At 47.3% G+C, this 11,194-nt stretch overlaps 1 protein-coding gene across 1 annotated transcript; it reads left to right on the plus strand.

Annotated features, from left to right (window-relative positions):
• Positions 1 to 7,944: 7,944 nt before the first annotated feature.
• Positions 7,945 to 9,255, plus strand: LOC125758902 (uncharacterized). Its single transcript, XM_049416676.1, has 2 exons — positions 7,945 to 8,464; positions 9,161 to 9,255. Exons 1-2 carry the CDS (start codon positions 8,032 to 8,034, stop codon positions 9,190 to 9,192), a joined length of 465 nt encoding a protein of 154 aa, XP_049272633.1. The 5' UTR covers positions 7,945 to 8,031; the 3' UTR covers positions 9,193 to 9,255.
• Positions 9,256 to 11,194: the final 1,939 nt, after the last annotated feature.

The raw sequence follows: 11,194 nt of genomic DNA on the forward strand, positions 1-11,194 counted from the left end.
GCACAACACGCGGCAAGCTATGAAGCATCTGCTGAACCCCCATCAAGAGATAAGCGCGCGAGCACAAGCGACCGCGTCCTATAGGTAAAAGTACGGACCCGAAGGCGCGCAGCCCACTCCTGCGAAAGACGGTTGGGGCGACGCCCTTGAAAGCGCACCCTCTGGCCCTTTACGCCATCTCGTGGGTGATGGTGAACTAGCCTTTGCCACGCTGAGACAGCTCAGAGATCTCTGTACTACCAACGGTAAATGGTGTATATAAAGAGCTCGCCGTTAGTATGCTGGAGGATGTATGCGTGTGCCTCTCTGAAAAAAAAAAAAAAGCAAAGAAAACAAGAATCACGAACAGAGACTTGGGGTTAGAATCCACGTGCACAGTTTACGTGAATGAACATCTGTGCCCAGCGCTAAAGAGGCTGCTTGGCATGGCAGTGAAAAGGAAATATGAACATAAAAGGAAATCTGTGTGGACCAGCAACGGGAAAATATATGCAAGGGAAAACGATAGCTCCGATGCTGTGCAAATATCGGAAGATCGTGACCTTCCTAGGATTATGTTTGTTTGTGGCGCCACTGGAAACGCTCGCTAGGAAGCGTCATGGAATAACACGACTTCATCTTACCGCATCGTTTTCAGTTGCAGCAAAACTCCAGTAGCTCCGTTCTGCACTTGAATGCTCGATCAGCAGCCAACATACAATAATCTATTAGCAATTTTTAAAAATCTGTTCTCCTTCAAGTTCGATGTAGTTATGCAATCAGAAACATGGTATAATGAGAGCAGATACTCGGCTGTACCTTGATGGTTATGCTGATTACGTTTTAAATCGAGCTTATAGGCGAGGAGGGGGCGTTGCAATCTGTGTCGCATCAGGACGAAAATGCGAACAAGTAGAAGAATTTTGTAAAAAAAACATGCGGCTATTAAATTTTAATACAAACATTTGTCCGATATAATTTCGGTCGTGTATCATCGACCAAATGTAAATATTTTTGCCTTTATTAATTTCTTTGATAATTTACTGGAATATGTCGCTGCTAACGAATTTAGGCTTGTATGCATTGATTACTACGCGAGTGGCTTAACTTGTCGATCCGGTTTGAATCACCGGTCTCGCGCTTCGGAAAAATATGTCTGCTGAACTGTTTTTCTTTACGGGTTTTCTAGATGTATACATACCTATACATATACGAAACGGCACGGTGGCGCCGACAGCGACGGCAAAAGTTCCATGTAGTGTCCATATAATTGCTACCGCAGTAATAAAAACAGGACGGATTAGTTTGACGTTATCCAGCTCCTGTTCAGCGGTAGCCTCCTCCGGACGGCTAGACTGCAGGACGGGAAGGCATCGCATAGGCAACTCGCACCGACGAGAACCTCTTATGCGTACTTATGCGTAGTGGTGGGGAACGGAGGACAATGCTCACTGCGGAAGCGGGCGATATATTATAAAAGTCCATTATGTACTGATGTGACAGCTGGGCTGAAATATTAATGAGAAAGAAAGTTTGCCTTAGTTCTTGGTATGCCGGTGTGCTGCCGACAGTGACGGGGCTCAGAAGCGGAAATTGTTTAACCTCCCCCCCCCCCGTCAAATTTTGACAGTCAGGATGGTGGGGGAGCAAGCACCTTAATGCGCCCCTCCCCCCCTCCTCTTTATATACGCCTATGCCCTCTCCCCTAGGAGAACACCATGTGCTGCGCCAGCAAATGTTCCTTTCCTCGCTCTGTTTCGTGGAAAGCGCGCACGTAACGTGGCCTCGCGGCCAATGAGAACAGAGGCGCCATTTTGCGGTAGAAAACGCCATCTTTCTCGCTATATGAGCCATTGGAAGCTTTCGCTTCAAAAAATTGCCAGGCCTGCGCGGACCATGCAGCACAGTGAAAACGAAAGCTGGAAGAGCGGCTTTCATAGAGCCCGCTGTAGACTCTCTTGGGGCAACTTATACACGTGCACATGAACGGTCCCCCACTACGCCATGAATCATGGTAATTTTTATGAAGTAGGGAAGCACCCACTACGCCACTATTCGTCATTTTGCGGAGAAGCGAGGTACCCGCTACACGTCCGTAAGGCATTATGTCCACTTCGTTTATGCGGCGGCTGATGATTAAGAATGATGGCTGAGCCCTTTGTAAGGTGTTGCAAGCATTCGACGACCCACTAGTTGCGAAATTCGCATTGTGTGACGCCTGGTTGTTACTTTACTTTTCTACCACGCTATATTACATATGTTAACGGGATTCTTTGCCCAACATAACGCCTGTAGAGGGTCTTTTTGCGATGAAGTTCCAAGCACCGGTGTGACTCTCTTGGGGCAACCAATAAAAGTACACATGCAAGGTACGCCATAAATACTATATTAATGAGAACTAACAGACAATAATGCCCCGGAAAGTATAGGGGATGCTATTTGTAGTAATTAGGATATAAATGTGAAGAAATTAAAGTGGACGAAAAGATAAATTGCCGCCGGCAGGGACCGAACCTGCGACCTTCGAATAACGCGTCCGGTGCTCTACCACTGAGCTACGGCGGCGGTCATCTTGCCGTCCACCTTATGGGGTATATATGTGAATTTAAACCTAGGAGTGGTAGTCAGCGACGATCGCAGCCATGGCAGCGAGTGTGGAACACTCTTTATCTGCCTGTTGGCGTCACGTAGCACGTGGTCTTTTTACGAGCTGGCGGCTGACCAATAATCCCTCGCATGCTACGTAAAGGCATGAAGTCTGCCAGAACGAGACCCTTGTTATGAATGAAAGAAAAAAGATGACTTTTAAGGGCTCGTTTTTATTTGTTAGACACAATATTAATGAGAACTAACAGATATTATTGCCTCCGGGGGATTGCGTGCAGTCTCCTGAAGTGCGGGAACGTACCGTGCTTGAGTTGTGGTGAAGCATACTTCACTATCTGCGCAATCTGCGTGCCAGAGCACCGAGTTGCCGTTGGTCGCTACGTTGCGCCAAATTGCTCTTGTACGACCTCGTCTGGCGGCTAAAATTCCAGGTTGGCGCCATGGCGACTTTGAGCTTCTATTTTGGAGCATTTATTAGCCATTATTCTTATTATTTGCCGATAAAATTCCGAACTAGATTAACCACTACCCTTTGTTTCCAAGCTTTTTTGACGTGTAAGCAGACGCATGCTCGGATAGGTGAGGCCATCTTGCGGCGCGAAGAAGAACCTGGCAACAACAGACACTGCCGGGATAGACGAGTTATATACCGGGTGTCCCAGCTATCTTAAGCCAAGGGTTAAAAAATACAATATTAGAGGCAGGCGAGTGAAATCAGTTACAAATTGCTGACAGCCACCTTGCGCACTACAGACAATTTTTGTTTTGTAATTAATTAATTTGATAATTAGGATTATTTAACTAAATTGCTAAATAATGACTTTACACAAGAAGTGCGACTTGCAAAGTTCGAGAGCGTCTTCAGAAACCCCCATTGCATTATTTGGAATAAGGAAAGTCTCACGTATATCACGTTTTCCAAGCTGCAAAGAAAGCCCTCGAAATACAAAAAAGAACCACGTGACTAGCGCATTCGCGCGGCAGCGAACGTGCTGCTCTCAGCCGTGGTTGGAGCGAAGGAAATTAGCTGCGGCCGCGACTCGCCGGCTCCGTTGCAGCGGCAGGCCGATAAGTTAACGGTGGTTTCTTGGCCCACATTCGCTACAACATGCACCGTCACGCGCGCCAACTGGCTGACACTGCCCAAGTGTCAGCCAGTTTTTTTTACCCTTGGCTAAAGATAGTTGGGACACCCGGCATATGCTACCTTTAGGTAGCAGAGTTGCACATCTGTCTTCCAAACGCCGCTAGCAACCATGCGTTGCGGAGATGCTGACGCTCGGGCCAACTTTTGTATTTCTCGATGCGGACGCTGCAGCGAATAGGATTGACACTAGTGATTCACAGTAAAGTTAATCGCCGGTCTTCGACACGCTAAAGATGTCGATCCGTGACCGGCTCGGCATGTCGCCTGCAAAAACGGAGTGCGTCTTCGCCGCATCGCAATTCTGCTACAGTAACTCTAGGGTAGACACCGCGCGCGCGCCATCTAGCCCGTCCGTACCACAGAATTGTTATTGTAAAAAGCTAACGTATTCTACCTCTCTGCCGGTGTACATGCGCGGCAGCGGCTCAATTCCGAATGCGTTGCCTTGTTAAACTTTTTTTCGTCACGGACACTCGGCAAAAACAAAGAAACGTACGTATCTATCAGTGTTGGCGGCAACGCGTTACAAGTGACGTCGTTACCGGTAATGCGTTACTTTTTTTTTGGTAATTCAGTAACGTACGCGTTACCATTTCGTCACTACAACGGGGCGCCCCGCCACGGTGGTCTCGTGGTTATGGCGCCCGACTGCTAACCCGAAGGTCGCGGGATCGAATCCCGGCCGCGGCGGCTGAATTTTCGATGGAGTCGGAAATGTTTGAGGCCCGTGTACTTAGATTTAGGTGCACGCTAAAGAACCCCAGGTGGTCAAAATTTCCGGAGCCCTCCACTACGGCGTCCCTCATAATCATATCGTGGTTTTGGGACGTTAAACCCCAGATATTATTATTATATAGTTACTGTGACGGGTAACGTACTTACGTTAACATTTTTCGGTAGCTTGACATGTCCCGTTTCTTTTTATTCCAATTATCTCGGAAGTCTTACACACAACTCCTTCGTCTCGTAGGTGCCACATTACCAGAGCTATCCTTATGTCGCAGCGGCGCATTGCTATCGGCTTGCCAGGCGTTGATAAAATAGCAATATGAACTAATCCGTCCATCGAGTGCCTATTTGCCGTAGCTGCAGACGTAATCACTAAAAAGTGAAACATGCTGTCCCACGAGGAAAGCCATCACATGCAACTCTACAGTAAACATTAGGCCACCATAATATTGCTAAAGTCCGGCACACTTGCGCATAGCTTTCTAGTTATAACAGTAATTCACCTAAAATCGTTGTTTTGGTTAAAGGTTTTATGCGAAATATATATATGAGGTTTATTAAACTGTTATTCTGGTTGCTGCAGCCAGGGCGCACTGGTTCAAATTTCTGATCCTGCATGGAGTTACGACAGAAGTAACGTGCGTTACTTTTCGTCGGTAACGGTAAGGCGTTACCTTTTTTTTGGGGGGTAACGTAGGGCGGTAACGCGTTACTTTTTTGTTAGCGTAACGAGTAACGTAGTTAGTTACTTTTTTTTGGTAATGTATACTACACTGGTATCTTTTTTTTATAAAATTACCAGTGATTCTTACTGTCATAAGATTTTTAATAAAAATCCTATGACAGTAAGACTCCTGTAGTTTTCGCACACGAACTCCACGTCTGGGCGGAAATACTTTGCTGCAGTTAAATTGACACTGTTGCGACTAATTAACAAAAACTCATGAATTAACTTTTTAATTAGGGACTTCAGGGCAGGTGTTTATATTACAAAGTTGTAGTGCGTGCCAATTTATGGCATACCTACTTTTTGGAAATCGCAAATGTTGCACGTAGTTCGAGATATTCGTCATCGAATTTCAAGGGCGAAATCGAAACTGATCGCGCAAGAAGCGCGACCATTTTTCTCCGTCAGACCGGAACTATACGCGTCACAAGGCAGTGACGACATTTGGATGAAGACGCGCCGCGGCCGTATGTCTTCGTGAAAAGCCGCAAGTCATCTCACTGTGCCTGCGCATCGCCTTACTTTTGCGCGTAGTGCTTGGTGCTTATCCGTTTCTTTCGAACTGTGCACGAGAAAACCGCAATATCAACCTTTTCTTTGTCTGGCAAGCTTAAAACTCAGGGGCAGCCACTGCGGTGCTTTTTCTTGCAGACAGGCTAAATATTTTTTCTCGCCCCTTTATAGTTTAAGAAAGAAGCAGATAAGCACCACCCATCGCACGCAAACATTAAGCTGTCTACTCGTGTATTTCAGAATGCTAGCTTGCCAATTTTTCTGCCCATATTCTGCTTCGGCGCGCTTTCATTCACAATTCGTCACTTCTCTGTCACGTGTCGTTCCGGTGTTCTGCCGCGCTTTGCGCGTGCCGTCAGTTTCGATTTCGCCCTTGAAATTCGATGCTGAATATCTCGAACTACGTGCAACTTTTGTGATTTCCGAAAAATGGGTATGCCATGAATTATCGTGCACTACGAATTTCTAATATAAACAACTGCCTTCAAGCCAATAACTAAAAAGTTAATTAAGGAGTTTTTGCTAATTAGTCGCGTCAACGTCTTTTAGCTGCGGGAAAGTATTTCCGCCTCGACATAGAGTTCTTGTGCGAAAACGACAGGAGCCTGACTGTCATAGACGTTTTATAAAACGTCTGTATTGTCTAAAACAGAAAACACCCTGTATATATCATTGTGGTCCTCCAAAGCGTCACAAAATGTCGATGTCATCGTCCGGTAACTAACTTTACCGGTAAACCGATATTCCGTAAGCCCCTTTGCGTATACCGGAATGCCGTGCACGTCGAAAATCTCTAATATAGCTAATTGAGTCATACCCACGCGCGCCTCCCGAGGCACATTCGCGTCGCCGTTTGTAACAGCGTCCATTTCTGATTCGCTGTGTTGCGAAGGGTTGGAGGGGAAATTTTTCGCGACGTCATGAATTCCCAGTGCCAGAATGTTGTCTTCATCATTTGTCGACACTGTTGACGGCGATGCTGACGACAACGACATGACTGCACGCGTGCGCCTAGCAGACGAAATATCAGCTGAACATCACGTTACTTCTTTCTGTGGCCACGTGATGAGCTGGGACGCGGCCTGGAGGTGACCGCGAGGTAGCGCTGAAATCGCTGGGGATCTAAAGCCCCTCTACCTTTGGAGTAGAGGGGCTTCATGGGGATCCGTCGGCCGCACTCCCAGCAGCGAGAGCGAAGCCTCACGAGAGAGAGAGAGCATGGACAAAGCTAAGTGGGTGAGAGGGAAGCCTAGTGTAGAGAGTTGTGTCCTCGCTCGTCCTGTGTATTTGTTACGTCTTTTAGCCGTGCTTCAAGGATGTGTTGAGCCTGGTGGTGAAAGGGTAGCGACGTGGAGAGGGCGAAGCTGGGTAGAGAGGTGGAGAGCAAAGCCGAAGCAATGGACGGAGCGGAGCAGGTGGTGTGGAGAGGAGGTGACAGCAGGAACGCGATTCGCTGTGCCGATGAAAGGAGTCGACCAATGGTAGCGAGAGTTGGAGCACAGGTTGTGCAGGTGAGAGAGGAGAAAGGGCGCGCCGAGGGTTGGTTAAAGCGGAGTAAAGGCGCGCTGATGTCACCAGCTGCACTGTTTAATCACCCTTGAAGCTGGTAAAATATGTTTGTCCATTTATTTTAAGTGCCTCGCGCATATCGTAGAGATTTATTCACAGCTAATAGGCCTGCGCACGTACAGTCGTTGTTATGAGACTCGGGTTTCCGGTGCCGGCAAATTCCCTGGTACGATTCGTGGCACTGTCACACTGCTCGATTTTTAAAAGTAGGAACTATTTCCATTTTCCGACAGGTCATGTTAACAACGATTTTTTATGCAGGTATATGAAATGTTTGGAAACAAACTTGGATAGAAAGTATATAAGTGTTGGGATTTTACGTCCAAAAACCACGACATGATCATATCGTGGTTTCGGCACGTAAAACCCCAGTAGATATTGATTACTCTACTTGTCTTTCTTATATCTGCTTTCAGCACAGAAATTGCCAGCAGGCATGATCTGCTCACTCGTGCTAGGAGGAATACATATGGCGCCGATACCATGCGTGATCATTTTTCAGGCGAAGCATTTTTCCTGTTTTTTGTTTTTGTTTTTTTTTTTCGGATAACGGCATAAAAAGCGTGCTCGTGGGACGTCATATATAGCCCCATTGTCATGCAGAGTAGTTCGCATTCCATCCACATCTTGATAAGAAAGCACATCGCTCAGTAGAGTCAGGTGATTTCCACCGTGTCTTACGCGTGCATTTTAGCGAAGGCATAAGGTCGACCGTCCGACGTGCGTCGAAGCTCTACTCTTTAAAAACCTTCGTCTGCGAATGAATTATTTGGCTGGATCAGCAGGGTTCGGCCCGGCTGTTTCTATGTCCACGACACACCTGCGCGGACGGGGTATCAGACGCCGGAGCGGCGGCAGCGATCAACGGAGCCGCGACCAAGATATTATACCCTTGTCGCCAATGGGAGTCATGCCAGGGCCAGATTCACCGCCACCTTCATACAGGGAGTCAGTGCTCATCGCCAACCTCCAGGTTTCCTTCACTGCCAACAACGCGGCGCCTGCTGCGAGAAACGTTGGTGACATCTGCCACATGGAGCAAGACCTGTCCCCCGAACGTCAAGACAGGCAGGTGGAGGATAGCGACGAACAGGATTCCTGTGAGCACATCGACTTGGACAAATGGTCTCGGTGGCCCTTCGAACGGTGGGGCCAATGGTACATGTACGTGCTTATGGTTATCATCGGTGTGTGTATTGGCATCATTCTGTATGGGACGCTGGTGCACTTTTTTCCCAGCTTGGCGCGCACCTGAATATTGGAAGATTTTGGGCTGGGCCATCTGTGTGTGCTTCCTAAAGTGTGTACACATGCTGGAATGGCATGACGCGGTGTACTTTCTAATGCACAAGAGACAGACGGTTCTCGCCATAAGCGATGTAGTCCTTCCGTGGCAAAATGAGACGTGAACCACAAAAAACGATCATGGCACCCAGTATGCAAGTTCGTGTTGCTATATTGCTGCGTCATGATGCGTGTGTGAATGCTAGTAATTCTCTATAAATGGGGCACCTCATGCGAGGCCCCTCATCTTTAAGTTGCATTTCACGTGTTCGCGCTTCATTGAGGCGCAGAGCCACTGTCCGAGACTATGACCTTTCTCCTATTTTAACAAGTACTAAAGCTGTGATGCCTTTAACTCACGTTCTCTCCAGAGCACCATCCTTTCTTTTTTCCGGAGTTTCATTGCACTCCGTCTATGCCTTTGCGTCGCATTAACGTGTTTTTCACAGCTGCGGTTTTGCCTACCGCGCATGCTTTCCTGATTTTTTAACGTGAATTTTATATCGTCACAGTCGTTTGATACGGGTCTCTGAACGTCGCACAAAACGCAAATAAACTGTGCTAAGTGTTTTATCATGTCTCATGCCATTGCTTCACTGGCCCAGCCACACCCACCATACCTAGGCTGGAGCTCTAGGTATGGCAGCAAGCGTCACCATCACCACTTTTAAAATATCCGACCCTATATCGACGGTTGCTGGAACTGCTTGCTTATCACGCTCCGCTTCGGCTTAACTGCAAAGCCTGGAATGGTCAATAGTCTTCAGCGGCTTCACTTTCTTGACTTATGGGGCACGCAAACCATATTCCATAGCTCCCGGAACTGGATGGCTGCTAGAATTTCGGGTTTTCACTATTTTCAGGAAGACATCAGCTCATCGAACCACAGAGAACGGAAATTACCAAGAGGGGACACAACAGAGCAATGAGCAGCACGAACCCTACCCTCGACTCTCCGTTCATTATGCCGACAAGTGCGCGAGCATGCAATTCCAGACCAAATGCACCTGATTACACCATGGTGTTGTAGACGTCGGAAGCAACAACAAAAGAAAAAAAGGTGGACAATGTAAAAGTGAAGTATCTTTGGTGTTAATTCTGTTTCGTTAGATGCAAAGGCAATTTCTTACAAGATAAGTGTAAAATTCGTGCAATTGCACAAGAAGACAATACGACTAAATTTGTTCAGTCGTCTTGTCTTTTTGTGTCCCGCCTTTTTGCGCTCAAATCTATTCCAGTAATGGAAGGAAGGCTGTTCGCAAGCGTGTGTCGGAGGGCATCTCTTGTTCATTCCTAGACAGTGGTGTGGTTTTGAGCAATTTTTTTAGTGTCACAGTGGCACTCTCAAACACTGCACCGTGGTGCCGCCTGCTGAAGCGGACGACGGCCCCTACCTTTGTGCCTCTTGGCGAGTTGCGTATTAAGGTTGTTTCCCGCGCTGCTGTGTAGTAGGCTTAGGACACGATGACTACTATATAGCTTCGCCATAGCCAGCAATTAGGCGCGTCTACAAAAACTTATGAAACGTTCTTGACGCTTTAAACGGCCCCCAGCAACGTACTTGTTTTGACATCCCGCGTTACCAGTTGGCAGTAGTACGGCGAGAACAAATGGACAAGCATGTCGAAAACGCAACGAGCGTTTCATGCGACCGAGTGGCAATTCGATCGTTTTAAAAGCGCACGTCGCTCGCGTTTTCAAACCGCCTGGCGAAGCATAACTTGCGGAAATGCGAAAACAAGTACCCTGTCCTTTGAAAAATCCCACTCTTGCACGGCGGAGCATTGTTTTTTTTTTTTTTTCTAGCCGTGCATTTATTTAGTGCACTCGCAGAAAGTTTTCATCTGCCATAGGTTGCCACATGTGGCAGCAGAGTTCGATCGCGGATGCCGGAGCTAATTGTCCATGATTGTGGGTTTCAAGGGGCAGAGAATAAGCTATACCTTATATCATGACAGTATAGATGGTACACCATATGCTCACAGCGCGTCGTTCGCAAATGACAATTGCGCTTGTTTGTAATCCGGCCCGTTAAACGATTATGCCCCTGCATATTTCCTCGTAGCCTTGCTATACGATTCAAATGTCACTGTGACACATGCTTACAGTTCTCAGCTGACGCCGACTGGTGGAGCTTCGCACGGCAACAACAACCTTGGCGCCACTACAATACAAGAGGCCAGCTTGCATTCGTAAAATATTGACTGTGTGGCTTTGTTCTTGCTTCTTTCACCGTGAAAAATAAATAGTTCTTCAGTTCACAAGGTGTCTTCCATCTATTTTCCGGATCACTACGTTGCTCAGAAAGCAGCTGCTATCAGAGCTTGATCACGTTCACGCATTCAGTTACGCCGTCTCCAGTTTTCTTTTTTTTGTCTATTTTATGGGCATGCGGTGGTTAAATGAGGACGCGAGTCGGCCCACTTTCTCCCCATGAGAACGCATGGGTTACGGGTAAACAGCTGCTACATCGAACTTTTTTGACGTCGTGGTACACCTGACGTACGTAGGGGACTATAGTTCGGCCTTAAATCTGTTTTTGGGCTATGGTGCTGGCTGTTAGTCCGGAGTCCTTTACCTTTTTCAGGAGAGTCTTCGAGGAAGCTTCCAAGATCGAGCACAGATATGCTGATGCAATC

This window comes from Rhipicephalus sanguineus, chromosome 1 (genome assembly GCF_013339695.2).
Source record: "Rhipicephalus sanguineus isolate Rsan-2018 chromosome 1, BIME_Rsan_1.4, whole genome shotgun sequence".
In the NCBI taxonomy this organism is placed as follows: domain Eukaryota; kingdom Metazoa; phylum Arthropoda; class Arachnida; order Ixodida; family Ixodidae; genus Rhipicephalus; species Rhipicephalus sanguineus.